The 14196-nt window shown below is 40.3% G+C and overlaps 1 protein-coding gene across 1 annotated transcript in view; it reads left to right on the forward strand.

The window, feature by feature from the left end:
* pkig (protein kinase (cAMP-dependent, catalytic) inhibitor gamma) overlaps nt 1-12601 on the forward strand; it is a 64217-nt gene extending 51616 nt beyond the window's left edge. The window contains exons 2-3 of the mRNA XM_079580892.1: nt 8905-9086; nt 12049-12601. Of these exons, the coding sequence (XP_079437018.1) occupies nt 8933-9086; nt 12049-12137 (243 nt within the window). The 5' untranslated portion in view covers nt 8905-8932 and the 3' untranslated portion in view covers nt 12138-12601. The remainder of the gene's footprint in view (nt 1-8904; nt 9087-12048) is intronic.
* The last annotated feature ends 1595 nt before the right edge of the window (nt 12602-14196 follow it).

A 14196-nucleotide genomic window follows, 5' to 3' on the forward strand; every position in this document is an offset into this window, starting at 1 on the left:
TGACTCTTGCCCCTAGAGGCCATAAGTGCCACTGCAGGTGTCGTAGCATGTTGCGTTTTTTTACTCAATAATTGTCCGTGAGAGTAAATACTACACTGACAGAAAAGACAAAGGGAGAGAGGGATATTGTTCATCCAATTACACAATGGAGATCATTTTTTTCACTCAAACTTGGCTGTAAATACTGTTAAAGTGACGCTAGCCCGCAGTTAGCTTTGCCTGCTAGCCTGTTAGCTTCTTCTTCGTGATTCCATTAGTGTGTATTGGTGGCTCCGGTTCGGTGGCAGTCAAGTTGCAAACATGGTTTTCTGGCCAGAGACACCAGGGGGAGATGAAAGACCCTCCAATCGTCCCATAAACACTTGTATTACCCCCAAAGGGAAGACGGAAAGGATTTATTAAGGTAAACGTTACTTAGTACTGCTTTAAAGTTGTTGTTACCAATCATTTTGCCTTGTGCTGGAGACGAGCCGGGACCCCACAGTCCATAATGTGACCTCTTGAAACCTTTCACCTTTCTTTCTTTTATTTGCTCATATAATATCCCGTACAAATATGAATCCTGTCCTGCCCCAAGGCCGGGTCTTAAGCCACAATTATGCTTAAAATGTGCTGTATTTCACCTTAAGCCGTGCCTGACAATGATACAACGCCATGAATTAATTATGACTCTGCGTGCGAGATAATTGGGAAACGCAGAATAGCAGTTATAACAGCCTTTTAATGGCTTCCCTAATGATCCCCGGCCCGTATCTCCGCTCTTCTGTGCATTAACGCCGGTATCTCCGTGGCCTTTTTCTTCTTCTTCCTCCGGCTCCGCTCACGGTTCATGATTTCATATTCGCGCAGCATTCTTCCCACAGCGCGTGACCTCTTTTGTGAATGACCCAGAGGCGCCGGGTTTTTTTCCAGCGCACTCGTCGGACACACTGGCTTAAACGAGAAAATCTGTCTACTCACATTTTCGTTTAGTTTAGGCTTTGGAGGGAAATGTCGTTTGGTTTTAGTCCAGGTTTTGTGCTAAAAATAAGGGTTTAAATGTCATTAAGACTCATTACTTTTGGGCTAAGATTGCTCGTAGTTTTCTTTTTATCATAAACGATTTCCCATAATCCCTCTGATGGAACTTTTGCAAAGCTTAAAGGAAATATGAACGGATTTGTTTGTGTTTGGTGCTTTAAAAATGTAGTATTTGGACATTAAAAAGGCAGTAAGAAGCTTTATTTTTGACTGGCTGCAAAACCAAGCTCGATTGGACAAAACTAGTTGAGCACTTTGTCCAAACTAAGTTGCTTTATGTAATATATACGGGTGTTGTGGTTGAGTAGCGCCCTCTTGTGGTGACAGACGACGCATGCTCGGTGCCATTTTGATCATTCGAGTCGATTGTCATTGTAATGCCTGCAAAAGTTTTAATTTTTTATATGATGTGGTTTGCTTGTAGACATTGTTTTCATCTTCAAAATACATGGGAACAGAGGCGTAGCTTGCCATAAGGCTGCCTGGGGCCCCCAACAGTCAAGGGCCCCCATGAAACAACCTATTATTCAGAAACCTGCAGTAAACGCTTGATAAACAGTCTTTATAATGATCTTGATGATGCAGTTACATCATCTCTCCACCAATGTTATGTGGCGCTGTTTATCCCATTCCTGCTGCTGCTTTAGTGAGTCATGGTTCCCTAGTGTTAACTTATAATGAGCATTTTTACCCATGGCCCCACCAGGTTATATTTCTTATTGCTGGGTTTCAGGTTCTAGAATGTGATGATGTCACCGGACCCAGCGGGGGGGGAGGAGCCAGTTTTTCCTATAGACTGCATTACACTCTCACAAGTGGAATCCAAAAAGGAATTGCATGAATCACTGGATCCATGATCTCTCTGTACGACACCAAACATGTCCTCAAAAACCAAATAATTTTACCCAATATAATATTATAGGCCTTTAGAACGCTGTGATGTCACCGGAAACCAGTTTATTGTAACAGTCTTCATGACCTTAACCTCTTAACTTCCACCTGAACGGATCCCATTTTCTCCAGTTTGGCTTTACCCTAATCAAAAAGCTTCTTGGGGAAAAAAGCACCAAAATAGCCACAAGAAATGAGAAGAAAACAAGGATGTAAACGCAACAAAAAATGTGACAAAAATTCAACTAAAATGTGACAAAAATGTGACAAAAACTCAACCAAAGAGGGACAAAAATTGAACAAAAAATGACAAAAATTCAACAAAAAGTGACAAAAAACCCAACCAAAAAGTGACAAAAAACCCAACCAAAAAATGACAAAAATTCAACAAAAAGTGACAAAAAACCCAACCAAAAAGTGACAAAAAACCCAACCAAAAAATGAATGCATTTGGTTTAGGCGGGTGGTAAGAGGTTAAAGAACCTCAGCGTTATGAGAGAACTGCATTATGGGAGTTGTCAGGTGACCAGCTCCTGCCCAAAATGACGTCCTCTCTCCCAGTGCGCAGTACACCGAGCGGGGCCCCTTGGTCCCCTTGCTACGCCACTGCATGAGAAAAGTTGTTGTTCCCTCCACTGTAGTCTCTGATCTGTTTGTGTCCCAGGTCCAAGGCTGACCAGTTTTTAATATTGTTGTTCCTGACCCGTTTTAAATGTAGCATTACATCCCCCATACAAATGAATAGGGAAGCCAGGCGCAATACTAACGTATGGTGAGATACATTTTGTTGTTTGTCGGCATTTAGGCATCTCCTTTAATCACGTTGTCGCCGCATTTTTGTTGAATTTTTGTCGATTTTTTGTTATGCTTGTCACTTTTTGTGTTTTTTTTATATTTGTCTATTTTATTCATTTTGTCGCGTTTTCCCCATGTTTTTGTCACTCTTAGTTTTTTTTTGTTGCTTTGTCATCGTTTTTTAAATAGCTTTTTTGTCCTCGTTTTTGTCGCGACTTTGATTAAGATTAATATTAAGATTTGGGTAAAGCCAAACTGGAGAAAATGAGCTTAGTTCAGGTGGGGGTTAAAGCAGTACTAAGTAACTCTTGCCCCTTGAGGCTATAAGCGCTACTGCAGATGTCGTAACAAGTTACGTTTTTTTACTCATTAATTGTCCGTGAGAGTAAATACTACGCTGACAGAAAAGACAAATGGACAGAGAGATATTGTACATCCAATTACACAATGGAGATTTTTTTCCCCCCTCAAACTTGACTGTAAATATTGTTTAAGTGGCGCTAGCCCGTTAGCCTGTTAGCTTCTTCTTCGTGATTCCATTTGTGTGTTTTGGTGACTCTGACCCGTAGGCTGAAAAGCTGCAATTGTAGTTTTCTGGCCAGAGACACCAGGGGGAGATGAAAGACCCCCAATCATCCCACTAACACTTGTCTACCTTAATAAATCCTCTCCGTCGTCCCTCTGGGGGTAATACAAGCTAGTCAGTACAGCTTAAATTTGAGTTAGCATTTAGCTCAGAGGACACTTTTAGACGCTAATCTGTATCTAAAGTAAAATCTCAAACGGTCTGTGAGGCTTTGACCTAAATGTGGTCGATTGTTGACAACAGCTGAAAACATCTGGATCGTTCGATGTTTGAGGCTAATGCTATCAGACTCTGAAAAGTCTCGCGGACTAGCCGACATGCTAACTGTCTGCATTCGTTAGGATCGAACGCTTCTCCTTTTTATGTCTACGGAGTCAACCACATTTACATTCATGTTCTGTATTCGAACTCTACTCAGCAACTTTATGACTTAGACTAAAATTATGACAAAAAAATATGAGTTGACAAAATGTGAAGCGATTTCTCTCGATCCCCTTGTTATCTCAGGTCAAATGCGACGAGTACTCGGAGCCTGACTGACCCAGGGCACTTCCTCTTTGGCACACACTGTACGTAAAGGAAAAGGAAGCCAAGCGTGGGATTCTGAAGATGCTAAATTAGTGCCGCTGCAGCTTGGGAACAGCCTGCCCCGGAGCTGGCATTTGACTCCCCCTTTTTTTTTTTTTCATGCTTTCATGTATTGTTTTTGCTTTGAGATCCTCGCCCTCGCTGCAGCCGCGGCGGTGACACGGCGGTCGCTCACTTTTCACGAAGCCGCTTTTAAGTCGTGGACAGCGGTCGACGGGGGGGAGGCCTGATTAATATCCAAACATTAAAGGTATCACATGAATTGGGTCTTAAAGGAATAGGCCACCGTTTTTACATACTGAGATATGTTCTTACCTTTGCTTTGACGAGTTCTTTAGCGCAGACGGCGTTAGCATTTAGCCTCTCCCTCTCTCCTCTATAGCTCCAAAACTGGTCAAGATAGAAGCTACCAAGCTCTTCCACGTTTTCCCTATTTAAATATTGTTACGTGAAGTGTTCCACTACAAAGTATAATTACACAAAATTAAACAATGTAGATTTTCTAAGCGGATAAAAGGGGGAACTATATTGTAAGGCGTAATAATACCAGGAGTAGTTCGAAATCCGCGCAGTAATCTTCACTTGCGGATGCCAAATTAAATGTCACTGACTCAACTATTGCTAAAAATACTCAAAAGAGTTTAATATAGAATATACACTCAAAACTAGATTAAAAAAAATCATTAATTTACTTGAAATAAAACTATTGTCGTTGTTTTATCTTATTTTAAAGAGACTAGATGCAAGTTAGCCATTTTATTCTCACTGCTGCCACCTCAGGTCATACGTGTAACTGCACCTTCTATATTAAGCTCGGGCATGACGGCACTTTGGACCCGAACTGAGCTCATTCTACACATTAGGACATGGCTGGAACATGTAGGGGGAGGAAAATACATAATTTTAACATTTCAAACTCTGTATAGTCCCTTGAAGAGTAAATATCTTGCCCCATGGACAGATTTCAAAGTTCAATTCAAATTTGACTTATTTCAAGATTGCTTTTTGCAGTGTATTGACGATCTTATTCAAAAGCTAAACAAGATACACTGCAAAAAGTAATTTAGATGTCTCAATTTGAGCATAATAATCAAAATTTTAGTTGTTTTCACTAGTTAAGATGTAGTTGGGCATTTGACCCAGATTATTTCACTTGTTCTGAGATGTTTCTGACTCGTTTCAATACATTTCGCCTTTATTTCAAGTAAGTTACTTTGCCAATGGGGTAAAAAAAAAAAAAAAGGTCTTGTCCCATTGGCAGTTTTACTTTCTTATTTCAAGTGAGATTTACCATAGAACTGGTCTGAAATGTCATCAAACTAGCAAAATAGTCTTGGTCAGATCAGGAAAAAGGTCTAAATGAGTGAACACCCCTCAAAACAAGATATATTTCCTCAATTCAAGTCATTTAAAGCCAATGCTTGATATTCACTTTTTGTAGTGTATCCAAATATCCTTCTGAAACACTAAATATACATTGAAATACACATTTCAACCTGGCTCTATCCATTATTTAGATTTCGTTGCAGAAAATACTGGACGTTTATGGATATTATTTTGTTTTTTAGTGACAGAAAACTTGCAATAATTGTCTTCCTCAAATGTATGTCAGTAATGAACAGCAAAAGTTCCAAATTGATCGCTCCCATTTACCTGCAGTGCCTCTCTTTAAGAAATGGATCATGCACGGACATTTCCCGGTCCAGATTTCAGTCTAAACCCTGGCTGTGTCTGGTGCAGATGAATGTTTCTGCGGTGGAATCGGTGGAGCGTGCGGCGGCGGGGCTTTTGTTCCTGTCGTAATTAGGGCGGCCCATTAACAGAGACCGGTGCCATTTTAGACCAAGCGCAGAAATAGAAATGCTAATCATTTCAAACACCTTCGCTCTCCTCGCGTTTTCATTCATGACCAGCGGAGTCGCTTTCACTCATTATCCCCCTCAGACGCACCGCTGACTTTTCCTTTCTCAGCGTTTCTGGGGTTTTGAAAAGGCCGATTGGCGGGTCCTTTGGCAACGTAGGAAACCTCGTCGTACAATTAATAACATCCCACGTCAATCGGTGACTGTCACATTTTGGCATGGCTGTTGTAATGTATTAATTGTAATTACTGTGATTGTAGTGTTGTAGTGTTGTATGCTTTTCAGTCATGTGGCTTTTGTTGTTGTGGCGGCCATTTTGAATACCGAAGTAGAATTATGCAGTACTACTACGTGTAGCAATATCTCTACTCGGGATGAAATGAAAGACAATTGATTGACAGTGGCGTTTTTATGTACTGGTAATCATTGCTCAAGAAGATAGCAGGAATAAGAAGGCTCCAGAGAGCGCACGTTTATGTGAAGAAACCTGTGAGTCAGTGTTCAAGACATTAGCATGCTACCGGTTAGCATTTAGCTTCAACAGCTCAGCTCCGACCTCTCCAAGAGAAAGCCCTGAACCACACTCCAAATCTTGGCTACAACATGTGACAGAAATTGTTGTTATGGCGGCCATTTTGAATACCGAAGTAGAATTATGCAGTACTACAACGTGTAACAATATCTCTACTCAGAATTAAAATGAAACACAATTGATTGACAGTGGCATTTTTATGTACTGGTAATCATTGCTCAAGAAGATAGCAGGAATAAGAAGGCTCCAGAGAGTGCACGTTTATGTGAAGAAACCTGTGAGTCAGTGTTTAAGACATTAGCATGCTACCGGTTAGCATTTAGCTTCAACAGCTCAGCTCCGACCTCTCCAAGAGAAAGCCCTGAACCACACTCCAAACCTTGGATGCAACATGTGACAGAGGTCAGAGCTGAGCTGTTACTGTAGTATTTCACTTTCATTTCATTTCTTTTTATCGTGTTGAAGCCAAAGACAGTTGGTCGATGACAGTTGCTAACCGGTAGCATGCTAACGTCTTGAGCAGATTAAACATTGAGTCAGGCTGAGACTCTGTTGACATGGCAAACTGTAAAAATCACATTGTTATTTTAGTCTTCAGAGTGAAGCAGATCTTTAGTAAATCCTGCAACAGAGGAAACTTTCCAAACATTTGATCCTGGAACGTCATAAAAACCGCTGTGACGGGAAGTAAAGGCGCCGTGCTGACCACTCATACAGCCACTGGGTCCCGACAAGGTCAAACACACACAAAGTTGCGTACTGCACCTTTAAATCTTTGTCTCTTTGCGCCTGCAGTGTCTGGCTTTGAGGATGGATGGAGTCAGATCATTAGCTAAGTGTATCAGCGCGTTGCTTGGTCATTGTCAGCTGCTGAAGGATGTGGCATCAGTCGTTTTACTGCAGTAAAGCTGTAGCTGCTGTTGTGTCTGATCTTTGCTCGATCAAAGACTGAAACTAAGCGCCGGTTCTAAGAGCTTTGGTGATTATGAGGCTAAAACAGGCTTATGTTTGCTCCAACATGCTGAAAGAGCGACTTTTTCTTGCAGATTTGTTTTGTTTTCCACTCAACGCTTTGTCTCAGTTACCAATGCAGTCCCTTTGAGCAAAAGTGACTCATTTAAAGCAACATTTCCAACACTGGCGACAACACTTAAGACAATAAATGTACATCTTGTTCATCGCTCTGTCCATATTAATCAATAAGACTTAATTAATGTCATTATATTTAACTGATTTATGTTAAAAGTTAATTTCCCCTCTCACTGTTAACTTTTGTTACGTCACTGATGTTTAACATAATCTGGATACCGTTAAACGACACCAGTACGGTATTAAATGTTTTGGTACTAGTGGTATAGAGAAAGCAGGTACTGAAGAAAAAAATATCTTTAGAGACTTAAGTTTTGATGCCTGTTGGTCCATGGACAGTGTTAAAGGATCTGTATCCTGCTATTTTAGCCATTCCAGAGTAAAGTATAGGTATTAACATGATATATTGTACCTCTACCACTATGGAGTTCTCATTTTTGTGATAAATATATGTATTTTCTGGAGGTATTTTTCAAACACGGACGACAAGACGCTTAGATTCAGTTAACTCCGCCCCCCTCTTTCCGCCCATGCAACAGTAGAAATATCAATACCACAGCAAAAAGTATAGTTACTTCACAATGCAGTTATAAATGGCTGACACGTGTTATGATGGACTCACCGCTCTGTCCTGGCCGCTCCATCTGGTGTTTACATTGTGGGACTCGCGTTGGTTATAAAAGTGAATCCACTTTGATTCTGGACAAGGTTCACCAAACATCAGTGACGGCCACAGGCAAACACTAATTTGGCTGATAGTCGCTGAATCCTGGAGAGAAATTCCAACTTCTGGCGAGTGGCCTCCAGAGTAGGTTGGAAAGAGCTCCTTCTTCACAACTTTCCGTGCAAACGTGACATGTGACATGTGACATGTGTTCAAACGCTCAGCAGGGACCTTTATCACCTCAAATACACGCCTTTCAGTCATGTGACCTTTGTTGTTATGGCAGCCAGTTTGAATACTGAAATAGAATTATGCAGTACTACAACATCTAACAATATCTCTACTCAGGATATAAAAGAAAGACAACTGATGTACTCTGAATTATTGCTCATGAAGAGAACAGTAAAAACCCGGCCCCAGCGAAGCACATTTATGTGAAGAAACAGAAACAGGTTGACAGTCGCTAGCCGGTAGCATGCTAACGTCTTGAGCAGCTTGAACACTGACTTGGACTGAGACTCTGTCGACATGACAAACTGTAAAAATCAGTCAGTCAGTTAGTTATCTTTCATTTTCATCCTGAGTAGAGATACTGTTGCATGTTTTAGTTTTGTGTAATGCTATTTCGGTTTTCAAAATGGCCGCCGGAGCTATGCGTGATGTCATTGGAAACACGTGTATAAATGATACAAATTGAAATGGTCTTTTTTTATCCGTTTTCTGGTTCTAGATGTCAAATATTGTAGTATAGGTATTGAAAAAAGTATCGCTCAGGTAACCCAGTCTTATATTTGAAACTAAAGCGGGAAGCGTTGTCTTCCCCCTCGACCTGCTTGGCCCCGTCCCCTCCGTGCTCACCGTCCCTGTCGCTCCGCAGGTGTAATGCTGACCGGGTCCGTGCTGAGATGATGGACGTGGAGGCCTCGTACTCGGAGTTCATCAGCTGTGACCGTACGGGCCGGAGGAACGCAGTACCCGACATCACCCCAGACGGCACTGTCACGGCCACCACCAGCGAGCTCAGCCAGAACCTGGAGGGCATGGACCTCAACAGCAAAGGTCAGTCGGGCGGCGCCCTGGGGGGGGGGTTGTTATCGCCGTTCTCTTGCTTTTAGTTATCCAGTTGTAGGAACTTTGCTGCCGGATTTAGGTCGGTCGATGCTTAAATTGTCGACTGGACTAAGCTGATAGTTTCTGAACACTAAAGAAAAGAAGCTTCTGTAGATGGAAGCAAAACGTCCTTCACTTTATTAACTATAAAAAACTCAAAGATATAAAGTGCTCAAGAAGTTGATGTCAAGTTGTTTTGTAAGGAAAGGGCACTTCGAAAAATAAGAAAAATCCACGGCAGGTTCTTCTTACATTGAAATTCTCTGTTGCAGCTTCTAAAAAGCCATTATTTATTTATATGATTTATTTAAAATCTTCTTAAAAGTATTACCGGACCGAAAAAACGCAATTTTAATTGAATATTTATTGTTTAAAAACTGGTGAGTTATTTTCTTTTAACTGTCACCTTAGGGTTAGGATTAGGGTTAACAATGATCTATGTCCAAATCTCAAAGTGTATTGACTGGAAAGCTTAGGCAAGGCAAGTTTATTTGTAGAGCACAATTCATACACAAGGCAATTCAAAGTGCTCAGCACGAACACAAATCCTATTATCTTGCTGAAATCTTGACCGATTTACAAACGGTTTGGTTTCTTACAAATGTTATTAAGATGCCTATAATTGCCTATAGTTGTGCACAACTTTGAATCACAACAACACCGTCCAAGAAGTGACTTCCTGTTTCGATACAACAAACCAAAATAAAAACACCATCTTATTCTTTAGCTCAGCAGTTCATTAGTTCAACTTTATTTCTGTCTAACTATTAACAGACAAAACATTGAAAATGTGTGTATTTAATTATATTCTTATAATGTTTCCAGCACCTGCTGAACTAATCAATGAGACGAGCTGTGTGCTTTTATTTTGGTGTGCTGGATTGAAACAGGAAGTCACTTCTTGGGCGGCGTTGTTGTGATTTGAAGTGATGCACAGAGTCAATTCTGGAATATGTTGAGTTTGTTCAGGTTCATGTGTACGCAGTGTCATACCTACATCTCTGACATGTATAACAAACCAAACCGTTCGAGCAAGTTATGGTTATTTAAAAAGTACATGCACCATAAAACACAATGTTACGAGTGAGCGAGCTCCCTGTGGCAAGATGGCCGCCGTGTGCGGACGCCGACCTCCATTGACTAGCAGCGCGTACAAGACATCTAGCCTTTATTATGGCATCTATGGCCCAGACACGCCCCCTAACCCCAAAGCCTGCTGGGAGAGACGCCTCTCTAGCATTTACACCACAGTTTGATCATTAATGCCAGAAAAGAAGAGTAAATGTACTATTTCTGTGTGATCAGACGTTTAAAGCCGGCTCTACAGCAGCTTAAAATCAGTCACATGACATTGAAGCTCCGTCTGACCCGGAAGAGGAGCGATGACATCACCCAGGGGCGGACTGGCCATTAGTCCATTCTGGAAGAGCACAGAAGGGCCACTGGCTCTAGGGCCTCCGGTCTGGCCTCTCACTTTACCTTACCCTTACCCCCGGGCGAAACCGAGCTTTACCCAAATCTAAAAGCTTAACCTCTTACCACCCGTGTAAACTGAATGCATTCTCTCCTCTTTGGGCCTGAGTGACGCCTCGTTTGAAAGCTAACACCCACAAAACTGATCTTTTTCCTCACGTTGTTGTCACTTTTTTGTTGAGTTTTTCTCTTTTTATCACTGTTTCTCTATTTATCACATTATTGCCACATTTTTGTCTCTTATTTGTCACTATTTTGCAACTGCTATGTTGCATTTTTGTCCCTTTTTTGTTGGGTATTTGTCACTTTCTTGCTCTTCTTTTGTCCCTTTTTTGTTGGGTATTTGTCACTTTCTTGCTCTTCTTTTGTCACTTTTTTGTCACATTTTTGTTGCTCTTTGGTTGCTCTTTGCTCGCACTTTTTTTCCCAAGAAGCCTTTAGATTTGGGTAAAGCCAAACTGGAGAAAATGTGATTGGTCCAGGTGGGAGTTAAGAGGTTAAAAGAAAAGCATCCAAAAACAAAAATGTGCTGGATAAGCAACAAAAAAGTGCCAAAAAAAGCAAGAAAATGTGACGACAAAGCAGTGAAAAAAGCGCGGAAAAAACAACAATAACATGAAAAAACTCCCGAAAAACAAGACACGAAAACACAGCGAAAAAGTGACAAAAAAAGTGACGAAAACAGGCCAAAAAAAACACAAAAAAAGTAATGAAAAAGCAACAAAAACATGACAAAAATGCAGCGACAACTTGACAAAAAGTGACCATCACTTTTCTAGATTTTCGCTTTCAAATGAGGCGTTACAGTGTTGCTCTCCAGTCAAGAAGCTTTCAGATTTGGGCAAAGCCGAACTGGAGAAAATGCTCTCAGTTAAGGCGGGGGGGTAAGAGGTTAATATGTATTTGTGGAAGTGTCACATTTACGCTAATTTGGGCCAGGCTGACCAGAGTCCAGGGCTGTTTTTCAGTCCCAGTCCAGCCCCTGACATCACCACTTAACAAACATGTGATACATTCCCTATACGCCCACTGTTTACATCTATCTATACATAGTAAGAACACTAATTTGACGAGTTGTATTCCGGTACAGTTTCTCTTTCGTCTGAGAGTATTTAGAGTTACTTTCCTAAAATCCAAAGGAATAGGCTCCATAGTTAGCTTCATGTTGCACAATAATAATAACAAAGAAAAGATCAGGAAAAGGCTTAGCTCTGAAGTGTTTCACCTTTAACAATAAAAATGCCTCTCCTCCCAAAATGCAAACAAAGACTTAAAACTCCTTTCACGGCTCATGCAAAACAAAAGCCCATGTGCTGCGTGCGTCATGTGCTCCAAGCGTATTTGCAAAGCATGTTTTTGTGTTCCCGGATAAGTTTGAGCTACATTTCCACACAGATATCATCATTTTCAGTCATGTCCTTTTCTGTCTGTTTCTCAGGAGCGGAGCCCGGTGCTTCCCCGGCGCCCGAAGCTGAGGGATCCTCCGGCTCCGACGCCCAGAGCGGCGGCGGCGGCGGCCCCTCTTAAACCCGTCCCGCGCTGAACTGTCCCAACTGCTTTTTACGACAGCAGGCGTTTGTCATGGAGGGGGGGTGCTCTGCCCGCACAGGACTCACTGCCAGCCTGCTCCTTTACCGGCACACACGGCTCTGATCCAAACCCGACTGTAAAGACACACCGGCGGAGATGGAGACTTCACTTTCATTGCGGCCCGGGTCTGACTGTAGATTTGTTTTTAGAGACTCGAAGGCAAAGGGGGAAAACAGACCCCGCGTGAAACCATTGAGTGCGTATTCAAAATCATCGTTTCGTCGTTTAGTTCCGGTCGTCTGCGTGTGTCGGTGAGCCGCTCTCTGCCATCGTCTTGTTCCTGTACTTTACTTTCCGGTATCTTTTTCCATTTGAATGTCGTGTACGGACATCATATTTATTGCTAAATGTTTGGTGATAACTTTGTGATAGCAAATTTTCTTTGTGTAATAAAATACTTATGAATCAGACTCTGTAGAACTAGTCTTCCTGCTTTAAGATGAGAGGCGGTGATGCAAACAGCGGCGTCCGGAGGTGTTTCGGATTTCCCCGCTCATATTTTATATTCTTTAACCACATAACAGTGACAATTTTACAGTGCAGTTTATTTGATTTCTATTATAGCATAATTATAATTATATATAGCCCTTCCATTTAAAAAAAAAATGCTTCATAAACAAACACATGGATACTTAGTTCAAGGTTGGTTTGATTATATAGGCCTGTGTAACAGCTCATTTGAAAGCTAAGACCCACAAAACTGATCTTTTTCCTTGCGTTGTTGCTGTGTTGTGTCCTTTTTTATGTTTTTTTTTTCTTCTTTTTTTTGACATTTTTGTTGAATTTTAGTCATTTTTTTGTTGAATTTTAGTCTTTTTTTTTTTCATTTTTGTTGAATTTTTGTCCTTTTTTTGTTTAATTTTTGTCATTTTTTTGATGATTTTTTGTTTAATTTTTGTCACATTTTGTTGAATTTTTGTCACATTTTGTTGAATTTTTATCATTTTTTTGTTGAATTTTTGTTGAATTTTTGTTGAATTTTTGTTGAATTTTTGTTGAATTTTTGTCATTTTTTGTTGAATTTTTGTTGAATTTTTGTTGAATTTTTGTTGAATTTTTGTTGAATTTTTGTTGAATTTTTGTTGAATTTTTGTTGAATTTTTGTCACATTTTGGTTGAGTTTTTGTCACATTTTTGTCACATTTTGTAGAATTTTTGTCACATTTTGTTGAATTTTTATCATTTTTTTGTTGAATTTTTGTTGAATTTTTGTTGAATTTTTGTTGAATTTTTGTCATTTTTTGTTGAATTTTTGTTGAATTTTTGTTGAATTTTTGTTGAATTTTTGTTGATTTTTTGTCATTTTTTTGTTGAATTTTTGTCATTTTTTTGTTGAATTTTTGTTGAATTTTTGTCACATTTTGGTTGAGTTTTTGTCACATTTTTGTCACATTTTGTTGAATTTTTGTCACATTTTGCTGATTTTTTGTCACATTTTGTTGAATTTTTGTTGAATTTTTGTCACATTTTGGTTGAGTTTTTGTCAAATTTTTGTTGATTTTTTTGTCACATTTTGTTGCGTTTAAATCCTTTTTTTCTCATTTTTTGTGGCTGTTTTGGTGCTTTTTTCCCAAGCAGCTTTTTGATTAGGGTAAAGCCAAACTGGAGAAAATGGGATCCGTTCAGGTGGGAGTTCAGAGGTTAAAGGGGTGTCAGGGCCCGAAAATTCATCCATCATTATTGTTTGTGCAAAATTCTGTCTAGCAACCATTGTATTTCAGCTCTGTTGTGTTTGATTCTTATAGCATCAATCATGAGGAAATTCAGAAAGTACAACATAGAACGCTTTGTGCAGCACTTTTGCAGTTACACATATGACCTGAGGTGGCAGTAGTGAGTATAAAATGGCCAACTTGCATCTAACCCCTTTAAAACATCTACTTAATATTATTAAACTGTCACGGCTCACTCCTCCCCATTTACATGAATTACTCCATTCGAGAGAGAATCCAAGATGCTGGTCAATCTCCTCCTAGCATGTGGCAATAAAGGACAA

This window comes from Gobius niger, assembly GCF_951799975.1.
Source record: "Gobius niger genome assembly, chromosome: 22".
Classification (NCBI taxonomy): Eukaryota; Metazoa; Chordata; class Actinopteri; order Gobiiformes; family Gobiidae; genus Gobius; species Gobius niger.